Source organism: Carassius gibelio, chromosome B22 (assembly GCF_023724105.1).
Source record: "Carassius gibelio isolate Cgi1373 ecotype wild population from Czech Republic chromosome B22, carGib1.2-hapl.c, whole genome shotgun sequence".
NCBI classification, from domain to species: Eukaryota; Metazoa; Chordata; class Actinopteri; order Cypriniformes; family Cyprinidae; genus Carassius; species Carassius gibelio.
Genome location: NC_068417.1, coordinates 5,251,310 through 5,275,293, shown reverse-complemented (window position 1 = coordinate 5,275,293; position 23,984 = coordinate 5,251,310). Strand labels below are relative to the sequence as shown.

Here is a 23,984-nt window from a genome sequence, read left to right as displayed (position 1 = left end):
AAAAAAGAGATAGGGCTATGTCAAATATTTTTTCTATTTTAGTTTTAATGAAAAACCAGGGTCCCTTGATGCTTATGGGGGTGTCCCGGACCCCCCCAGCCCCCACTTGATTGGAACACTGGACTTATATCTATCTGCACAGAATCCCCTGAACGCAGAAGTGAATGTGTCTGTGTCTCTGAATGAACTCTTTGAAGCGTTCTTCAACACAACAACGAGCAGAAACAGGACAACTAAACTCTAAACATTCACAGCGTTTTATTACAATGGTGTCCTCATTATAATGTTATACTGTAAAACCAAACAGTGAAATTAATCAAATGAAATTAGTTAATTGCACTCAAATAATATTGAAAGTTCATTGGACTTGATTGCGTTTTCAAGTTCCCAGCATGCTTTGCATCAGAAAACAAGGAAAACAAATATAGAAATTAAGTGTTATTTTGTGTGTTTTTTACACAAGATTAACATAGAGGGACTTAAGTTAGTACTTAAATGTTGTGTTATGTCAGAACTTACAAAGGTTATTATGTTGTTTTTGTAGTGTTACCATTGTGGTGAAGAGTAGAGCCTGTGGTTAGGTTTAGGATGGACAACAATAGACTATATTTGAGGGTATTTCCCACATTATATGAGTTGAAAAATAGAGAAAATTTTGAGTGAAGTACTCCCTAATTATAAGTTGAGAAATATCAATATTTATAAGATAACTGAGATAATGTAAGGCAACTGGAAATGTAATTTTTAATGTAATGTAATTTTTAAACTTAAGAGTTCTGTGAACTTATTAGGGTTTACAGTGTGTGATAACACTTAAAAATACATATTTTATTGAACTAAAAAAATATTAAGTTAATTTGAAGTGAACTTGTTGGGTTTTACAGTGTGTGTATGACAGTCCCAGTCATAGTTGTTTGTCCTGCTAACTATCTGAAAAAAAAAAAAATTCATACTAATATGCTGATTTGCTGCTCAAGCATCAAAGTTCATTAAGTTCATTTGCTGACCATTTGACGGTTTCATTTAGATTCATTAATAAAACTAAATGGCCATTGCTTGGATTTAATTTATATCCAAATGAAATCCTAAATGACACACTACACACTGTGCATACTGTACTCTAGATACTCAACTGTCTGGTGTATGAATATTATAAGATTATTTTATCAACATCTGAGTCTGAGCTCTCCGTTGTGAGGAAAGCTGACAGTTGACTCATGAAGTGTTTGTCTGTTTAAGTCGAGCATTATCCAGAGAAGATCTTGACTTCACTGATGATTAGCTGTTGTTCTTACACCCTCACCAGAGAAAACATCTGGACTCAGACAACTAGACTCCAAGATCAACAAGCAGAAAACAGAGATGATAACACTGAACACCTCAAACCCCTCACCAATTAAAGTACAGTAGCAGACCTCTGTAGAAATGAGGAGTTTGTAGACCTGGGCTTCATCATTAGACATGATGGAGGACAGACAATGACATCAAGAGACGCATTAGCAAGAGCAGAAACAGCTTTATAACACTGAACAATATGTAGAGGTCCAACACTAGAATGACTCTGTATCAGAGCTGTGTCCTTTCCACCTTACTTTACAGATCTGAATGTTAGAGAACGACAGAAGCACTTTACCTAACTATCAACTTTCCACTCGATGAACCTCCAGAATCCTGCAGATCCTCTGCTCCAAAACATCTCTGACCAACAACTACTCATGCGGCGCAATTAAGAAAGTACAGCACCTTTAGAAATATATTAACTGAGAAAAAATACAAATAAAACAAATAAAAAAATACCTTCTGTACATACAATGGGAAAATGTCTGTTATTATGCATTAGCTATTTATGCTTTATGTTTCATGTCTACAAGTTAGCCTATATTTAAAACAGTTTAATAATACTTAAAACAGACAAGTAAACTTTTCACTTGTTTTTAACTGTATGTGGCATTTTATTTACATGAAAATATAAAAGTGTTAAAAAGACTAAATGTGTTTGAGTATTTAGAGGAGAGTGAAAGACACAATGCTGTTAACTTGTGAAAATGTTTAGTTGATTTGATGAAGGAGAGACTCCATCCACAGAACAAAGACTATATACTGGATATATGTACATTAACAACAGACACACAACTAAATATAAAGTCAAATAGAATAATAATGTGTGGACAACATGAGATAAGTTTCACACATTGTAGATTTGCTTTATATATTTTGACACATTTAAGTGCTGCACTTGACAATCACATTTAAACATCTGAATCATTATGAATGAGTTTAATAGAAATATTATTAAACTGATGAGCCAGACAGACTCATCTGAGCTTCTTCATCCTCTGTTCCAGCTTTACATTAAACACAATGATCATCTGCTTGAATACTAAAGCAACATTAATCATTCAATATCATGTTTCTAACACACATGCTGCATTATTTGATTGTAAAGTCTGAGTCTCTTCACCTGTATGGATCACATTTACACATTTATCACACATTTATTTCTCCTCATAGACACAGTATTGAATCTCTTCTGTGGATCTTCAGCTGATGTTTACTGCTCCTCTCAAGATCACTTCACTTTATGAGATACAGCAATTATCATATTTTGGTGATGGATCTACACTGTAAGGTGAAATGAGAAGATAATCAGAGTTCAGTGGAATAAAGTACTAATTAGTTAAAGTATTTCAATCACCGGTTTTGTTTTTATTTTGAGTAAAAAGTTTCATTAAAATCCTGTAATCAGATTAATTACTGACTATACTTGATTTTGAATATGTATAAATAAAACAGTATGTGTGTTTTAAATACAATACATTTATAACATGAATTCCATTCAGTTTGTGTCTATGTTGAATTTTTAATTACAGTTTCTTCAGAGTTTAAAATGTTAGATTTACATAGATATTTCTAAAACTATATTTGTGTTTTAAATACTTTTGAACATTAGTTAAAACACAAATCTTTCAGTTAAATGTGTCACTAGTTAAAGCTGTTTGTCCTCTAGTTTAAACATGTTTGTGTTGGTCTCAGTAAATAAGTGAAATGATTGCACAGCTCGCTGGAATACTGGATTCTGATTGGTCAGTGGTGACATTCGGAGGTGTGTTATTCATTAGGTGTGTGTCATTAGCAGCAGAATAACACACAGTCATACGGTATTTGAGTCGGCCGTTTCTTTGACTTCTCTCGTATCACAGCACCGCGCTCTCACTCGTTTCATTCAAACACAACTGCTATTAGCTTGTGCAGTTACTGACTGGATTTACCCTCAAACCAAACCGCAGGAGATTCCTGTTAATAGTAGACTTGAGGAGACATTGTTCAAAGTGTGTCTTGTTGTTCAAGTTGTTGCTAACTGACCAGAAGTGTTTAGCTGAATCTAAATTGTGTCTAATTCTTCACTTGTGTGTCAAGAAAGCATATAATAAGTGTGATAATGCAGATGCAGCCGGATGTTATCACAGAATAAGTCTCTTCAGGAGGACACAAGTCCTGATCACCCTGTCGGGTTTATTCTGTGATAACAAGCGGCTGGAGGTACATTATCTCTTACAGAAAGTAAGTGTAAAGTAATGTGACGTGTTGCTTGTCAAAGTAAAAACACACAAGAGACAGAGACATTGATCATGTGATGCTGGACGACTGTGAGCTGAAGCTGAATCTGCTCTGATTTTACCAGCGTTTTCCTACAATCTGAACAAATCTATTTCAAACTCTAATGATTCACTATTACTGATCTCATTAATAAAGCAGCTGTTGCTGTAGAAAGCTGTGACAGTCTGCTTTTCTTCTCTTTCCTCCTTTGTGTTCAACATTTTTATCAACTTTACATTTCATTCAGACACAAACCCTTTGAAATAAAGCTTGATGATCATTTGATCAACTCTTTTCACTAATATCTGAAAGTATATATTTGTTCACATATCAGAGGTAAATGAATCTCTTTAATATCACAAAGTGAAGTTTACTCACCTCAGTTTACAGTTTGAGTCTCGTAGCACATCAATGAGCTTCTGCTTTGAGTCTCCAATCTTATTACCTCTCAGATCAATCTCTTTTAGAAACTGCAGAGCTTTTGTGTTTGTCAAAGACTGAGTTAAAGAAGAAACATCTGTAATGCCACAGTCATAAAGACTAGAAAGAGACAAACAGAGGAAGAGAGATCATCTTACAAACAAATCATTAAGATGAAGAATCTTTCACAAATATAATGTGAACACATTCATCATGAGATATTGAGTATAAAGTGTTTTGTTCAACTCTTATGTGCTGTTCGTTTGGGGACGACACTCGTGCTGTTTGGGCTCTCCAGAGAACAGCCAACAAAACGACATTTTGTTACAAAATGTGTCATTTATTAATGCTTTTACTCTACATTCATGTAGTTTTTTTGAAGGATTTATGATATTTTGTAAATGTATAATGTATTAATAAAAAATATATTTTTAAATAGTTTTTTATATAAAAAGAGCTTTTTATGTAAAATTCACTTTATTAAGACCCTCATTCCTAATTGTGATTAATGTTGATAACATGGTGTGTGTGTTTTCCTCCATCGTGGATGTGCTGGAGTCTCCTCTTCAGACTGTGTGTGTTATCTGTGTTGTGACCGACATTTTGACTAATTATGTAACATCATTTGTATGCAAGTTTAATCATTCTGCTTTGTGCACTTCCCTTTTGTGTATTTTGTGGTCTGAATCATGGTGGATTTATTGATTTTATTTGATAAAGAAGAGAAAGTATTGATTTGATCATTTCCTCATTCATTTCAATGTGGGTCTCTAGAGAGAGACTTTTTTCACACTAACACACAACCAGATATCAATCCAATATAATTTTCTATTTGTATAGCACCAAGTGTTGACAACCGTACAAAGTCTCATGTCATTTAGATAAAGGGAACATTTGTTTTTATTTCAGCAAACATCATTTGGGGTCTCAAAAGACCTTGAACAGCATATAAGAGTTAAACAAAGTGATTTTCATCATTTTGATTCTTGTCTGTGAATGTTACTGACCTCAGTCTCTCCAGTTTACAGTGTGAATCCTTCAGTACGTCACATAAGTGATTCACTCCTGTGTTTTTTATTTGATTCACGCTCAGGTTGAGTTCTCTCAGGTGTGATGGGTTTGATTTCAGAGCTGAAGTCAGGATGAGACACTGTTTCTCTGGAATACTGCATCCCCACAGACTGAAGACAGAAAGAGAAAACACAATGAATCAGACACGTTATGTTCATGTGTGAGTAATTCATCATGTGTTAACACCATACACTGCAATAATTTAAAAGAAATACAAATTAAAAACTGCCAAAACCTTATATTTCCATTACATTTAATCATTCAGCAGATGCTTTTATCCAAAGTGACTTATAAATTACGATATTAATGTATGTTTTGTTGTTATATTTGATGGGTCACCAGCTTCTCAGAAGAGAACCAGGCTGAAAAACTGATGTGCTCTTCTGAATGTAGGGCTGCTCAATAAATCACATGCAGGGGCGTAAATTGGGCGTAAAAGCTAGAATTGCACTTGTGAGGAAGTGTATCCACAGAGGAAAGTCGTACTACTATAAGTGCAGCAGGAGACAGCGCTTTAGTCTGTTGTAGACATTACTATCCTCACAGTGTTGCCAAGTCTGCAGTTTTCTCATGGATTTGAAACTTTATCAATGTTACCGTGGGTTAAAACGACCCCAGTGACGTGTATTTTAGCTTCGGAACGCTATTTTTACCAAGGGACCCCCTCGAAATGTGGTTAGTTTGGACTAGTTTTGGGAAGCAATTAGGTGGATTTTGTTTTGAAAACCTGGCAACCCTTTCTGTCAAGCAGGTAACATTATTATCACTAGTGGACTCATCGAAAAATGTGTGTGTGTGTGTGTGTGTGTGTGTGTTTGTGTGTGTGTGTGATATGTACAAGAAGAAAGCAGGCCCTGAACTAAAGCACTGTGAGGTGAGGGAGAAAAAACGCAAAATATTAATAAGCTTAAAACACATTTTTTTCCATTTGAGTTTGTTATTTTAATACTTACACTATTATTTAAAGTGATTGATTTCAGATGGAGCAGCATTTAATACACAGAACCGCAGTTCACTATCAAGATATTAAATAACACATTAATAATCAAAGATGAATCGCCTTCAATTATGGTTAATCAGTGCAATGGTTCATGGGAAATGTAGTCCGGGGGACACATAACAGTCTGTGTAGTGTGAGTCAATATAATAGGAGGAGGACCTCTGGTGGAGAGCGGACGGAAGACCACGGACAGGATTCATGACAGTTGTGAGAAGGAAAGTTATTCAGATGAAAGATCAGGATTAGAAATACATTATGTGCACAGATAAATCATTTCAGCACTGCAATATTCCATAAAAAATAATAACTGTCAACTTTAATTTCATGGTGACTGTGAAAGTAAAAGTAATCTTTAATCTGACTGTAACTGCTGTAGAGTATAATGATACTAACTGTAGTTTCTCCAGCTTGAATTGTGTGTTCATCAGTAGATCACTGAGGTGTTTCACTCCAGAGTCTCCTAGTAGTTCATTCCAGCTCAGGTTCAGTTCTCTCAGGTGTGATGGGTTTGATTTCAGAGCTGAAGTCAGGATGAGACACTGTTTCTCTGTAATACTGCAATCATACAGACTGAAGACAGAAAGAGAAAACACAATGAATCAGACACGTTATGTTCATGAAGTCACAGCAGAACAACCTTCATCTGTCAAATAACAGCATCTTAATCTACATTGACAGAAAGAGAGAAGATAGAAGAAAACTATTTAATAAAGTCACAATGTCTTGATAAAACAAAAAACAGAGGAAGAGTGTCTGAACACCTTTGGTTAATTTTCCACAAGTTGGTCTACAAAACAGAAAAACAAATAAGTTGTTCATTTAATCAAATAATTGACACTTCTCATGATTTATGTAAAATTTCTCCAGATTCTTGATAGAAATACAATTAAGTTTTATTAATTAATTTTCAATGCCTGCAGAAGTTTCAATGCCTGCACAGAATAAAGCCCAGTCTGGACCGGTTCTGTTCAGTTGTGTTACACATTCATTAATCTGGTGTTTGATGAGAGAGAGATGATATGAAGCATCAATAAACACTATGAATATGTTCTGATACAGCAGCACACAACTATTCTGTTGCGTCCCATTAATAAACACAATGAAAACAGTTCTGTCCCACTGGATAAAAGAGAAATGTTTGTGTATTTTTGCTATTATTAAGTGAAATGATTGGATATTGGGTTGTGTATTTGACCTGCTGTATGAGCAACAAGAAACACTCATTACAACTTTCAAATGTTTAGATCACACAACAACTAACTTTACAAGTAAAACATACAGTACAGAATATAGACAGATTAACTATACAAAAATAGATGAACATATATAAAAATATACATATATATATTGCAAAAAACAAGCTATCACAGGTTGATCCAAAATGAGCGGGTGCAAGAGAAAAGGTGAAGATCAATGTTTTATCAATCAGTTGCCCGTATTTAATAAATAAGAAGCAAATATATAGCAGACAATGTAATGAGGTGCTGGAACGATCACTTGCATTGATGTGAACTGGAGGACGCCGAAACTCAGCTTGTGCCTCGCAGACTTGAGAAATATGACTACTGAAATGAAATGACTACTTTTAAATGAAAATATTCAAAACAAAATAAATAGGCTACTCTCTGATGATGTAATCCAAATGAAATGTGCATTTCTCTCTGGCGTTCATGGCGAGTCCGCATCGTTACGCAGAGAAACTCCAGCTTCATTCATAACCTCCTTAACCTAAACTCAGAGACCCAGTTGGCCAAAAAACCTGGCATACACGCATATACTTTTTTTTAATTAGTCTTCAATCCTCAGTTTGTAGTCAGTAAACATGATCACATTCAGCAGTCACAGCAGAAGTTAGAGACTAAATGTAACTGATGTCTATTCAAAAGTTGTATTAATCTTTTCTAAGAAGGTTGGAAGCTGTATTAAAGACAAACAACAGTAAACACATTAATAAAATACTGGATATTTCTAATGTGTTCACATTATTTTCTCCAACCTCTGTGCACTTAAAGGGATAGTTCACCAAAAAATGAAAATTAGCCCATGATTTACTCACCCTCAAGACATCCTAGATGTATATTAATTTCTTATTTGAGACAAATATAATCAGAGTTATATTAAAAATGTCTTGGCTCTTCCAAGCTTTATAACGTGGGGTCAGACTCAAATGAGAATTAAAATAGAGGACTGTAACATTACTAGTCATGTAACATGTGAAATGATGTAAGATACTCACTTCAGTGTGTTGAGTCTACAGTGTTTATCCTGCAGTAGAGCAGAGATCTGATTCACTCCTGTGTCTCCTAGTTTATGTCCACTCAGATTCAGCTCTCTCAGGAGTAACGGGTTTTTACCCACAATTCCAGTCACATACTGACAGCCTTCATCTGCAGCAGGACCCAAACACCTGCAGAAGAGAAGATGAAGCTGGAATCAATTCAATGTGCATCACATCACAAAACATTTAAAGATTGTCAAACTGTCATGAAAAGCTCTAGTTCAAGTTTAAACAGTTGAACATTTAAATATATATTTTTTTAAGAAAGACAAAAGTCAAAAGTAAATTTAAAAGAAACTCAGGGGCAAAAGCTTATGATTCTCAAAAATCTGAAGATTGTTCTGGCTTTTAAGCAGGAGATAAGGAAAGTTAACAAAGAGATAACTAGATTGTGACAGCTAAGCATTCATAGTGATATATTTAGATTATCTTTTGATGCCGGCTCTTTCTATTATTATGTAGCAGAATTCACCAAACACTGGATTTCTGATCCACTAATAGAGAACATGATCAGATCATCTCTGGATAGTTTTATTTAACTGATAATTCTGCTCATTATGAGAGGAACTGCAGGTTCAGACGTGTGTGTGTGTGTCTGTGTGTGTGTGTGTGTGTGTGTGTGTGTGCTGAATCATCAGTGATCGTCTCCATCACATGTTTGTGGTCTGTAATAGATCTGCTGTAGTAGAATTAGGGCTGTAGTTATCAAATATTTTAGTAATCGAGTATTCTACCAAAAATTCCATCGATTAATCGAGTAATCGGATAAAATGTGTTTTTGCTTAATTAAAGTGCAATATTAATTATGCCAGATAAAATAAGACTCCTGGGTGTTGTGACGGTCACGGAGGGACCGCACGTTCAACATGGACGTTAATACGCACACATACGCACAAACACACACCGAGAATGTTTGGTGATACAAGAGTTTATTGTAATTATTGATCAGAGAGTGAATTAAATACCTGTAAACTATGTGTATTGTTCCCGTGTAGCGTTTGTCCCGTGATTTTTAGAGTCTTGGTAAGAAACAATGGCAGGAATTATTGGTTCCGCTTAGGGTGGGGATCTACCATGTATTAATTGAGCGTGGGGGTTTCAGGGGCAACGTGGCCGAGTTATTGCTGTTATTTCCTGTTTAATGTGAACGAATTAATCACATCAAAGTAGATTTATTAAGTAGAAAATCATGCCAATATGTTTGTTTCAGACTCTGTATATTTAAGGGAACATGTGTAAAGTGTTTTCTGTGAGATTGTCCCTCCACATGTGGTAATGGTGCTGGCCACCAGTATAAACATGAATGTCTCTGTAATGGAAGGTAGTGTGTGTTTGTTTCTGCAGTGGAGAGTATGGCCTGAGGGTTGCAGGTATTTTATTCACTCTCTGATCAATAATTACAATAAACTCTTGTATCACCAAACAGTCTCGGCGTGTGTTTGTGCGTATTAACGTCCATGTTGAACGTGCGGTCCCTCCGTGACCATCACAGGCCTCTTAAAATGTACAACTTTTTTTTTTTTAAATGCATAGAATGCAATGCATACATCATGAATAAACATTTAATTATTACCTATTGTTTCTCTGTCTGTACTTGTACTGTGAACAATGACAAGAAAGTTGACAGATGAATTAAGTTCATTTAAGTGCCATTCAGTTGGGGTTTTAAATAAAGCATTTTCTGAGATGCACATTAAACATTAAACACATAAAACATTAATTTAATTTATCTTTTAATTATTGAAAATGAACGTAACTTTTTGGTAAACAAAGGGGATTTACTATTAAAAATAAAACATGGAAGAAATGTTGTGTGATTAAACCTTTAAAAAAAATAATATATATATTTTTTTTGTGGTAGGCTATGTACATTCTGCTGAACAATAGTCTTTAGCCGGACTTTTATTTTGACGGGTTGACGTACCTTTACAGTTCTGTGTATGTGATGTGACGCTAGTTTTACTCAAATCAAACGGTCAAATGCTCATGAAGTGACTGTCAGAGCAGTTCTGGAGATGTTCCTCATGTGTTCAAGTCCTGTGATACAGCAGATGCTGAAATTACCGTGAGTGTCACGCGCGCTTCAGTGTGTGTAAATAAAGGAAGTCACGCTTCTGCTCCATTGATTAACAGAGACACGCAGAACATGCAGGATTCATATTTAAATAGTCTGTTCCGGCTTAATATTTACAGATATTATTCCATATTGTAATTTGATGTAAGTGCAATGACCTATTCTTGATTAATTCATTCAAAATTTGTCAAATTCCGTGCCATTCCGCGTTTAACTGTCCGTTTTTTATGACTGGATTCCTCAATTCCCTCCGCATTATCTGCATCGCGGAAATCATAGGGCCCTAGTTGTGGTATGCCAGGTCTATCTTGCAATGGACACACGCCACGACGATCTCTTTACATTTGCCTGCGCCCTCAAATCAAAACACTGCTGACTCCTTGCAGTATGCAACCTCGGACGCAGCGATTGTGTCTCCTTCCGCTTTGTGGGTGACGTAAACGCGTTGTCACATTAAAACAATCATTGCGAAAGAACCTGACGTGAGATTTAAAATAAATCAATTTTTGTAATCGAGTTACTCAAGGAATCAGCCCTAAGTAGATCTACAGTGTTGTGAATCTGAGCTTGATGGAAATTAATGTACAGTGCATTCAATAACATTTAAACAATCAGGATAATAAATCACACTGAATATGTTTCATGAGAAATGTCCACAATAACACAATCATAAATGTTAACTATTGAGGCATCAAACTACTGAACACCAGCACATCTATGTGTTAATCTAAACAGGAATCTATTTAAATCTAATCCAAAATGTCTGATTAATCTGTAACTTTTAACAAAATTAAAATGTGCTGACATTTATCATCAAAACAACAGCAGCTGCAGCATCTGATCTTTCATGTTTGATCATTTTCAACAACAGATTGTGTACCTGGCTGAATTAGTGAAATAATATTATCCTATAATATAATATAATGTAATGTGTGTGTGTGTGTGTCTGTGTGTATATATATATATATATATATATATATATATATATATATATATATATATATATATATTTATTTATTAGGGGTGTAACGGTATGCAAAAATAATGGTTCGGTACGTACCTCGGTTTTAAAGGGGGGTGAAATGCTATTTCATGCATACTGAGTTTTTTACACTGTTAAAGAGTTGGATTCCCATGCTAAACATGGACAAAGTTTCAAAAATTAAGTTGTACGTTAAGTTGTCCGGTTTGTCACAAGTTTCCGAAAGTTTTTTTCCGAGTATGGGTCTGTGTGACATTAGATGGAGCGGAATTTCCTTATATGGGTCCTAAGGGCACTTCTCCCGGAAGACTGCGCGCTCCTGTATAGCAGAGCAGAGACATTCACTGATCAGAGCGAGAGACCGAAATATCACAAAAGAAGTGTGTTTTTGGTTGCCAGGGCAAGACAACCCTGCACAGATTACCAATAGAAAAACAGCATTAAGGGACCAGTGGATGGAGTGTATTTTTACAGAGCATCAACGGAGTTGTGCAAGTGTTTTTGTTTGTTCCCTGCATTTCGAAGATGCTTGTTTTACAAACAAGACCCAGTTTGACGCCGGATTTGCACATCGTTTATTTCTTAAGGATAATGCAGTCCCAACGAAAAAGGGTCACGATCGTGTGTTGGAACCGCAGGCGGTGAGTAAAACTGCTTCAAATATCTCTGTGTTGTTAACTTAGCTATCGGCGCGTAAGAACATCAAGTTAACAACATGCGATGTTGTCATCAAACTGCACTTTCCACATGTACAAAAAAAAAAAAAAAACCACAAAGTGGAACTTAGTCATTTTCCAAAACCGCTAAGCAAATATATACAGTTTCAATACATACTACATAGAGATGTCCTGCTGTAGTCGTTGCTGCTGCTGCTCTTGTTAAATTTCAGCCTCTGGATCTGATTCTGGATCATAAATATACGTCTGAATCTGACTGTTAGCCATGGTTTGTTTTGGATGATGGTTTTTTCCTCACGGTAATGTCACAGTTTCCAGATGCTCTCACCGCAAAAGCCTACTCGCGCTCGTGATTCTTTAGCTCCGCCCACACGTCACGCCTCCAGCCGCTCGTGTTTTTTCGGGAAAAAACGGTACAGACTATCTTTCTCTTATAAATATAATAAAACTAAAGACTTTTTGGAGATCTGAAGGATGCAGTACTACTCTATAGGTACTCAAGATTAACAGGATATTGAGTGAAAACGAGCATTTCACCCCCCCTTTAAAGTCACGGTTCGGTTCATTTTTGGTACAGTAAGGGAAAGAAATGCAAACATTAAACTGCAGGTTGTTTATTACTATACACTTTTTTAAAATACTTTTTTTTTAAAGAATAAGAAATAAAATACTGCTGTTATTAAGTTCTCCACTTAATAAAATACTCGGCCTCAAACCAATATCATATAATAAAATACAATGAAAAATATAATAAATAACTATGATTACAGTGCAGCATTACCAATCCCAGCTTGTAGGCCTGCTTCACCAGAATCGTGCCTGATGCGACGATGGTGCGCTGCTGCTGCTGTAGGTGACACAGAGGGAGACCACCGACAGACCAGGCTCTTGTCTTCCCGACACCAATATCTATACTTCATGTTGAGCATAAATATAAAGCCTACTGATAAAGGACACCGTCAACAGTATTGATGGCAAAATAGATTTGTTTGACAGGTGCAATATTTGAAAATATATAATTATTAATTTGTTTTTTAAATTACATTTATATCTGAATTTATGTCAACCTATAGACTTTCAAACATCAAAGTGTCATGAATTAATATGTATTTGTGTACAAAATGACATATAAACATATTTTCCTATTCTATTTTGCCTGGAAACGCTTCCAACACGCACGCGTGTCGCGTGAAAAATAGGCGTCGGTTCTATTTCTAGCATGCACGTTTTTTCCGCGCGTCTCATGCAGGCAGTCTGCAAGCTCTATCCTGTTAACATGGGAGCCGAATTAAAAACGGACACGCCACGCAACTGCGACACAATTGTTCCACGCATCCAGTGTGTTGCCGGCATTATAGAATCAGCTGCAGGGCGTGATTTGCGCTGAACGCGGAGACTTCCGCCACTTAATATGTTAATTTGGAAACACGAAAATGTACTTATTTCCACAAAATATTGCATTCCGTCATTCGTTACACACGTGCACCGTACCGAAAGCCCTGTACCGAAACAGTCCGGTACGAATACAAGTACCGTTACACCCCTAATATATATATAATACGTTTTAAATATTTGTATAATTGATTTTATATTATTTAATCAGGTCTCACCTCAGTGACTTGAGTTGACAGTTTGGATCCTGTAGTAAATCACAGAGCTGCTTCACTCCTGACTCTCCAGGATCATTTCCTGTGAGATCCAGCTCTATCAGGTGTGAAGGGTTTGATCTCAGAGCTGAAGATAGAGCTTTATAACCTTCTTCACTGATACTGCAGTCTGAAAGCCTATTAGAAAAGATGTCATTCTTCATTATAACACAGATCGTCACACAAGTACATGTTCTAGAATGAAGAAAATAAAAAGATGCATTACAGGATTTTTGACCTGAATGGACTCTTTTCACAGTAAAGCTGGGTAAAGTTATAAATGTGTAAACGTAAACTACAACAAATGCAATTTTAAATTTTTGCATTTTTAATTTTCCACAATTATAACCTACAGTTGCAATCAAAATTACTCAATCCCTCAGAAACTGCAGTACTTTACAAATACAAGCTTTTATGAAGACCCAGGATAAAATCTAAATCACATCTATAACAGTTAAGTCATAATGTCAATATATAATCTTATATAATGTATCATTTTTGAGTTATAAGATTTTAATAACAGAGATGTGTCACAATTATTCAACCCTTATTCAACATTGCTGTTTTACTTGGCAGTCTAAAGCCTCCAGGTTTTCATCCAAAATATCTTCAATTGTGTTCCAACGACGAATAAAGCTATAACGGGTTTGGAACGACATGGGGGTAAATTTTCATTTTGGAGTGGAGTATCTCTTATGTATTATTTGCATGGTGGAGAATAAAATAGTTTAAAAACACAATTATGTCTTTAGAAACTCTAATAAAAACAGAATTAGCTTGAGCTGTTACACATACACAGATTTAACCCATGCATGTGCTGAAGTTGAGTAGCAAAAATGGAAGAAGTCAACAGAGATCTCACAAAAGTTATAGAGAATAAATAATTGTATTACTTTAGAAAGTCTGTAAAGGCTGTAAGAAGATTTCCAAGACATTAAAAACCCTCAGCCTTATTCCTTATCTAAAAGTGTGTTGTACCAGAAAACCTTTTTAGGGTGTTGAAGAAAAACCTGCAATGTACAGCCAAAGACTTGCAAAATGACCCGATGAAAGAAGGAAAACCATTTCAGTGCTGTGTGTAAGAAGAACACTAGACAAGTATGGCCTTCATGTTGAGACATCTTGGAGAATACCACTCTTGATCAAGAAGAACAAAAGGCAGACTTGAACTTGCTAAAATTCATTTGTGTAGACCTGTGGAGCTCTGGAGGAATGTTTTATGGAGTGATGTGACCAAGCTCATAAGCAGAAGAACACCATCTCCATCGTCAAACTTGGAGGTGGATCAGTGCTGTTATGGGGGTGTTTTACTGCAGCAGGAAGTGGAAATCATGACTGTATGAAGGACATCATGGATTCTTTGAAGTATCAGGCCATTTTGACAAGATTGTAATGCCTTTGGTGCAAAGACTTAAGCTCATGATCAATGGACTTTCCTGCAGGAAAGTCATCCCAAAGTACACATCCAAATCTACTTCTGCTTGGTTCAGGGATCAGTCATAGAATGTTCTTGAGTGGCTGGTTCAGTCTCCAGATTTAACTCTCATTGAAAATATCTGGATGAATTTAAAGAAAGCAGTGGCAATGTGAAAACCAAAGATTATCAGTGATCTGGAAGCTTTTTCAGGCGAGGAATGAGCCAAGACTGTAGTAGAGAGGTGACAGAAGCTGCTAAACACAACAGCGTTTATTGGTGATTTTTATTAATAAAATTGGACTTTTTGGGGGGGGAAGGTTAATAATTCTGAACATGAATGTTTAGATCCAATTTGAATTTCATCATGATTCAATGTTCCATTGTGAGAATCACACAAAAGTGTATTAACAAACTTTAAAACTTTACTAATGCCTTTGTTATCTGTTTTCATAAAATTATATTCTCCGCAGCAAAATGTCTAGCAGGTCAAGGGGGTTGAATTTTGTTGATTGCAACTGTATTATAACCTTCTTCTGTGATACTGCAGTCTGAAACTCTTCAGAAAGACCGAATGAACCGAATGAATGAATGAATGAATGAATGAACCGAATGAATGAATGAACCGAATGAATGTATGAGCCGAATGAATGAGCCGAATGAATGAATGAACCGAATGAACCGAATGAATGAACCGAACGAACGAACGAATAAAAACATGCATTACACCATTAGAATATTAACATTTCCCATCACCTCCAAAAATCCATCCGTTTGTCAATATTTTATAAACATATCTACACCAACACACCAGTTTACAGACCAGCTGGAGCTTAACATTGATTAATGTTTAGATTAACCAAATTCAGAGCTGAGTATCTGTAGTGTCTGTGAATTTCTCAGCAGACTGGAGATTTCTGTCACTCCAGAGTCTCCTAGTTTATTCCTGCTCAGATCCAGCTCTGTCAGAATTTAAGCGTTTGAATTTAGAGCTGCAGCCAGAACATGACAACCTCCTTCTGTGATACAGTTGTTCTTCAGACTACATGAAGAGAAAACACTTCAGTTATGATCTTAATATTTACCAGTATGTTTTAGCTGACATTTAACAAATACTGGTGATGATGATGATGATGATGGCAACTCATTCAGTCAGCGATCTCTTATACAAGACGCACAAAAAACACCCAGTAGCAAGAATTTAAAAATGTCCTTGTAACATTGAAATAATATATGTCAATGTGTTGAGTGTACAGTGTTTATCCTGCAGTAGAGCATCGTGCCTAGATCTAGACTTAAAAAAACACATTTAAACACTGTCATTTGCATTCAGAAACGGCTCCAATAAACCATATATGGTGACAACACCTCCCTTTATAAATCATGTGAATGTGTAATGTCCTCACCCTAAATAATGGAAAAAGAAAGCAGTACCGACTGAGAAGACATTCTGTGCACTCACTAAACAGATCAGTGCGCTCTTTTTAAACATGTTTTCTGCACAGAGCATGGTTTGCAGAATCCTCCAGCAAAGCAAGATCAGTCATGACACTAAAGCTACATTTCAAATGACTTCCCAGCTGCATGCAAAAAAAGGCATACCTTATTATTTTTGTCTTTTTTTTTACTTTAAATCATCAAGATGCATTTACTATATATAAGCAAAAATATATTTAGTCTTGTTTCCTGGGGGGATAAACAAGACTAAATATCTCATCTAACTTGAAATATTCATTTATAAATGTAGTATTTGCAATTAAAGGACACAGGAAACACACAGTAGCACTTTCTTTTTGTAGTATTGCCATTTCTAGCACTAGATTCTCTGCTTAAGCATGCTCAGAGTTGTGCTTATATTTACACACATTCCTATGTTAAAGTACAAGACGGAAGATCCCTAACTTTGCATGAGACTGTTCTTCCGCACTCGTTACACACACATCTGTGCATATGCACGGTTGATAAATGAGGGCCCTGAAATGTGGAGTTTATGCTGAAATTAAAGCCTGCAAATTGTCAAAATTTAAATGAACAAAACACTAATGATTGTCACAAAACTTACCTCAGTATTTCTAGTTTGCAATTAATATTTTTAAGACCAGTGCAGAGCAGCTTCACTCCTGAGTCCTGCAGATTATTATTGTTCATGTTCAGCTCTTTCAGATTGGTATCTGATCCAAGGACTGAAGCCAGAGCTGGACAGCTTTTGTCTGTTAAGCCACAATCATTTAGCCTACAAGAGAAGTAAATCAAATCACAGAGTTAGATACATGTAATACATTTGTTAAATACAAAAAAATAATTTATACCAATACACTGCATATATATTAGAATTGTATTGATTCAAATTGATTCAAATAAAACTTAATAAAATATGTAAATGAATAATAGGCTTATATCATTAATGGCAATGAGTTATATATTTAAAAGTGCTGCTCTATTATCTTGATGAGTGTCTTGAGGTGGAGAATCTGGAGGTTAATAATTTATGCATTAAGGTTATGCAAGTGTATATCTCCTTTATAGCAGAAGTTGAACTGAATATTGGAGTAGAAACAACTAAGAAACAGTGTGTTTTATAATAACATCATGTGCTTCTACTGTAGCTAACTAAACAGCTTATTTTGCTGAAAAGAGATATTTTTACATAAAACCCATGTAAATCTAATAAACCAGCACTGCACTTTAATTCCAAAGGACTGCAGTTTTTAAAGGAAAAAAAAAGTTCAAGAAATTGTTTTGACTTTACCCTAAAATAGATATATACTTATAACTAGGGGTTATAACCATACGGTATAGTATAGCAATGTTTTCTGCAGCAATACGGATCTTTTAGTATAGGTAACACTTTAGAATAAGGTTCCATTAGTTAATGTTAGTTAACTACTTTCGTTAACATGAACTAAGCAAGAACAATCCTTCTACAGCATTTATAAGTCTTAGTTCATGTTAATTTCAACATTTACTAATGCATTATTTAAATCAAAAGTTGTGCTTGTTAACATTAGTTAATGCACTGTGAATTACCATGAACTAACAATGAATAACTGTATTTTCATTAACTAACATTAACGAAGATGAATAAATACAGTAATAAATGTATTATTCATTGTTTGTTCATGTTAATTAATACATTAACTAACATTAACTAATGGAACCTTATTCTAAAGTGTTACCTTAGTATACTACTTGGTAGAATAATAAAATCAATTTCTTGACAAATCAACTAGATGCTGGTGTTGAGTTTTTTTTTTTTCTGGTAAAGCTGGGTCACCTTCTTAAATAAAGATGACGGGATCGCGGAAAGTTATCAGATGGAGATGTGTAGCACTGCATGAGGCAAATGGTGGTCACACCAGATACTGACTGGTTTTCGGACACCCCCCTCGAACCATCAATACAATAAAACTGCACATTTTAGAGTGGCCTTTTATAGTGGCCAGCCTAAAGCCCCTTTCACACTGAACATTGGACCCAGAAAATTTCCGGGTCACCTTCTGTGTGAACGCAAACACGTCCCGGGATTGATCCAGGATTAGGGACCTAGTAACATTACAGGGTTCAGTCCCGGAACGAGCTCTGTGTGAACAAAAGTCAGAACTAATGCCGCAAAGGGTGTGTCGTATTGATGGCGCACGATATCACGTGACTCTTTTACAAGGTGTTTTGAAGGCAGATCAATGTTCTCTACTAAAAAATTTGCAAATTGTAATGAAGCAGAGATCAGTTAGTTCCTCACTTTCTGCACTGAAGCTGAGATCGTTCGCTATCTTAAGTGAAAGTTAACCTGCATAGCGTTTTCGACTCAAACATTACACGTCACACCCTGATGTCACATGTCTTTACAGGACCTTTAGGGGTTGTGTGTGAATGCACGCACATATTCCGGGTAATCACTGGCTGTGTGAAAGTGCAAAATCTAGCAACAAGTGCAACAATTGCCGGGACACATTTCCTGTGTATTTGCCAGAATCACAGTTGGAAAGGGGCTAAAGGCTGATCATGCTGTCAAATCAGCATCTTGATATGCCACACCTGTTAGGGGGATGGATTATCTCAGCAAATAGAAAAAGCAGTGTTCACTAACACAGATTAAGACAGATTTGTGAACAATATTTGAGAGAAATAGGTCTTGGCAATAGGAAAAATGGCAAAAAAATCTTGCTCCTGTTTGCAGTAGCGATACTGTGCTGTAACATGTTCCCTTCTGGTGGAATGAACTCCCCAACTCAATCCGAGCAGCTGCGTCCTTAGCCAGCTTCAAGAATCGGCTTAAAACACATCTCTTCCATCTTTATTTGACCCTCTAACTTTAACACTCACTATTCTAATTCTATTCTTTAAAAAAAATAACTACCTTTCTAATCTTTTTGTATTCAATTTTCTTTTCATTTATTATGCAATTGTATATGTATGTGTGTGTGTGTATGTGTAAAGACCTCTAACTAGCTTGCTCTATTCTTTTTTATTTTTTAATCTATCTGTTTTCTTTTTATTTATTATATTATGTAAAATCCCATGCTATGTGTACTGTGTTAACCTAACTGAGACTTGTTATAGCACTCATATATCATTGCTCTTTTTGTTGTTTTTGATTGCTTCCACTGTCTTCATCTGTAAGTCGCTTTGGATAAAAGCGTCTGCTAAATGAATAAATGTAAATGTAATGTAACATGTTATATCTATATGCCGTGATCTGATAATAATAACTTTGTAGGACTATAATTATTTAGATAGTCCAAAAAAAATGTAATAAATAAATCCAACAATTTATAACTGATTCTGTTACATTTAAGTGGATAAAAAGTATTTATTGATTATTAATATTAAGTTATCAGTTTACAATAAGGTTCCATTAATGTTTAACACAAACAAACAATGAACAATACATTACAGTATTTATTAGTCTTTCTTAAAGTTAGTTAATGAGAATACAGTTGTTCATTATTAGTTCATGTTTATTAAGAGTGCATTAACTGTTAACTAGCACAACTGTTGATTTTAATAATGAATTAGTAAATTTTGAAATTAATATGAAAGGGTTATTTGAGGCAAAAATGAAAATTATAAAATAACAAAAATTACGACTTCACACTGTACGTCAACAGTCACAGCAGTCGCGCTCACAATAGACCCGGAAGAGACCTCAGAATCTCAGAATATCTCAATATATTGACACAAGTATCGTGATAATATCGTATCGTGAGGCCTACCCCTACTTATAACTGGTGTATGGTTAATTATCACTATAAATCGTGGTGTCCAAGCCTGCTATGTATCAATGTAGATTCATGTAATTTTAAGATTAGAACAAAACATGACAAGATATATTAAATAACTTACAGAGCTCTTTTGCAGGTTTTGATGACTGCTGATAATCTAATGAGACACTCGTCTGATTTCTTGAATTTCTGAAGCTCAAACACCTCCAGCTCCTCCTCTGATGTCAACAACACAAAGACCAAAGCAGACCACTGGGCAGGTGAAAGATCAGCAGATGAGAGACTTCCTTTGCTAAGGTGGGTCTGAATGTCTTTCACCAGAGTTTGGTCGTTCAGTTCATTCAGACAGTAGAACAGATTGATGGATCTCTCTGGAGAGAGATTAGACTCTAATTTCTGCTTGATGTAATGAACTATTTCCTTTTTTCCCTGGTCATTTCTATTTTTCTGTTTCAACAGACCCTGTAAGAGTCTCTGGTTGGACTGGAGTGACAAACCAAGGAGGAATCGAAGAAAAAGATCCAGGTGTCCATTATCACTCTCTAGTGCCTTGTCCACTGCAGTCTTGAGCAAATCAATCATGTTTTCACTTTTGTTTTCCTCTTCTGTAGACTCATGAACAAATATACTTATCTTCTTCATGTCTAGAAAAAGATGTGCATAAAGGGCTGCAATAAACTCTTGAATGCTCAAGTGAACGAAGCAGTACATGGTACCAAGAGTGATCCCTGTTTCCTCCTTAAAGATCTGGGTACACATGCCTGAGTACACTGATGCCTTATAGACGTCAATACCACAGGCTTCCAGATCTGTGTCATAGAAGATCACATTGTTTCTTTCCAGCTGATCAAATGCCAGTTTCCCCAGTGAAAAGATGGCATCTTTATCCCAGGAAACATCTGGTGTATGTTCTCCATCATACTTTCGTCTGCTCTGCTGGATCTGAAATCTGAGGAAGTGTGTGTACATTTGTGTCAGAGTCTTAGGAGTGTCTTCATTATTTGACTCCTGCAGTGTTTTGGAGACATCATCAGCCTGATTGTTTTTCACAACATTATTTCTTTTCTCCTCTAAAATGTTCTGGAGAACAGTGGCTGAAATCCAGCAGAAGACTGGGATGTGGCACATGATAAAGAGACTCTTTGATTGTTTAACATGATCAATGATTTCTTTGGCCTGATTCTCATCCGTGAATCTTTTTCTGAAGTACTCCTCCTTTTGTGCATCATTGAATCCTCGTATCTCTGTCAGCCGGTCGATACAGTCAGGAGGAATCTTACTGGCAGCTGCTGGTCTGCTGGTGATCCAGATGAGAGCAGAAGGAAGCAGATTTCCCTTGATGAGGTTCGTCAGGAGAACATCCAGAGAGGCTGGTGAGGAAACATCAGACCACGTCTCATTATCCTTAAAGTTTACAGGAAGTCGACATTCATCCAATCCATCAAGAATGAACAAGACTTTGAATTGATTTCTTCTTGTAAGGTTCAGTCCTTTTGTCTCTGGGAAAAACTGAGTTATAAGGTCCATCAAACTTAGTTTTTCTTGCTCCTTTAAGTTCATCTCTCTAAATGGAAGAGGAAATATGAAGCTGATATCTTGATTTTCTTTTCCTTCGGCCCAATCCAGAACAAACTTCTGCACAGAGACTGATTTTCCGATGCCAGCAACTCCTTTTGTCAGTACAGTTCTGATCTGCTTGTCTTGTTCAGGTGCTTCAAACAAATGTTTGCACTCAACCTGTATCTCCTGTGATTCATGACGTCTGGAAGCAACTTCAATCTGTCTCACCTCATGTTCAGTATTGACCTGTTCACTACAACCCTGAGTGATATAGAGATCTGTGTAGATGTTCTTCAGAAGTGTAGAGTCTCCTTGCTTTGCAATTCCTTCAAACACACATTGATACTTCTTCTTTAGGCTACACTTTAGCTGATGAATGAAGAACAGCTCATCTAAACAGAAACAAAAATACAGATATTTTTTAATCCTATTTTCTCTCTACATTTATAATTGACACTCTAACAGATGATCACGAGTCTCTTACCTTCTAGAGTATCAGCAGCTTCATCTTGCTTCATCTCTCTCAGGAAGTAGAGCGTGAGATCAAGAGCTGCTTCTTTCATACTGCATCTGTTCTCATTAAAGTCCTTCACAAAGTATTGCAAGTCCTCTTTTTGTAATATTTTCTTAAACTTTTCCAGTTCTTTCTTTAGAAATGTTATTATTTTGCTCTCAAGATCCTACAAAGAAAGACGAAAATGAATGAGAGAAAATAATCCTATATTTGGTTAAAAAGTATTTATTCAGTAATTAAACATATTCATCAAAAATCAAGTTGAGACAAACAGTAATTTGTTGTAAATATGAATAAAACTAGGCTTTCATTCTTATTTTATGGGTTCTTAAAAAGAAAAAGTAGAAATAAAAGTTCTGTCAAACTATTATTCAATAACATTTGTTTATTATAATTATTAAATATTCTTGAAAATGTGTTTTATTACCTGGAAGATCCGCAGGAGACTGTCTGTAAAATTCTTGCGGTTCCTGTGAGACTGTAAATCTGGATCTAATGTTTCATACTGAAGCCTGAGAGTAAATAAAATAAATCAAAATACTGCATTTTTAGAAAAAAAAAAAACCAGACCAAAATATCTTGTAAATATTTAAGCAAAGAAAAAAAATAATACTGTGATAAATATATGGACTATAGGTTTTATGATAATTATTCACTGACACACTTTCGGACACAGTTTGTGTGTAAGCAAAAATAAGAAACAGATCAAATACCGTTTGGTTCGTGATGTTGTTTCTTCACTGAAGCTGGGTCCTTCTCCCTTTGACCGGTCACTCTTCACAGACACAGAGCTGGACACATGTGAGTCTGATCTTACACTGATGACACAAAGAACAAAACACTTTACTACAGGAGCTCCTTCAGTCTCATTTAAAGAGCTTCACTGTTGAGGATGGTAATGAAGCACAGTATAGACATGCATTTGTTCATCTATGACTATGGATAGATGGAAAAACATATTCATGTTTGGCTGCATGATCTATTTTTCATGGTTAATTTATACCTCCTTGTGTCTGCTTGTGTGATTGTGTTACTGGAAAGAAGCTCCAGACTGAGTTCAATAAAGAGGAAATAAGTTATTTATTTGTTTCATTTCATTCTTTTCTATCACAAGCATCTTAGTGGAGAAATAAGCCAACACAACATTATAATGTCAAAGACAATAAATACCTTTTAATAGATGTTTTTTTTCTCACTGAAGTCTGGTATGTTATCATCCTTTGACCAGTCACTCTTCACAGACTCATGTGAGTCTGATCTTACACTAATGACACAAAGAGAGAAGAGAAACTTGTCTACAGGAGGTTCATCTGTGTTTTATATTTACACACATTCTCTCTAGTCCTTCACATAAACATCTGCAGAGTTTTAAAGGGAGCAGTCATTCTTGTTTACAGACTCACATTTGTTTAACAACTCTGTATACACTTATCTAGGTGTGGGGTTTATTGTATTTTATGTATTTTATGCTTTTTTTAAATTAGGCAGTTCTGAAGCTCTGAAGTTCTGCAAATCATTTGTAAATATAA

At 35.7% G+C, this 23,984-nt stretch overlaps 2 protein-coding genes across 2 annotated transcripts in view; both read right to left on the bottom strand.

Moving 5' to 3' along the window:
- LOC127987694 (uncharacterized) overlaps positions 1–23,984 on the bottom strand; it is a 2,462,016-nt gene that overhangs the window by 1,647,053 nt on the left and 790,979 nt on the right. Inside the window, exon 78 of the mRNA XM_052590053.1 lies at positions 6,482–6,658. Coding sequence (XP_052446013.1) covers positions 6,482–6,658 — 177 coding nt within the window. The remainder of the gene's footprint in view (positions 1–6,481; positions 6,659–23,984) is intronic.
- On the bottom strand, positions 20,499–23,707 carry LOC127987706 (protein NLRC3-like). The gene is made up of 5 exons (XM_052590068.1): positions 23,626–23,707; positions 23,169–23,273; positions 22,883–22,967; positions 22,426–22,621; positions 20,499–22,333 (listed from the first exon to the last, which is right to left on the bottom strand). The coding sequence occupies exons 1-5, from the start codon at positions 23,670–23,672 to the stop codon at positions 20,499–20,501; spliced, it is 2,268 nt and encodes a 755-aa protein (XP_052446028.1). The 5' UTR covers positions 23,673–23,707.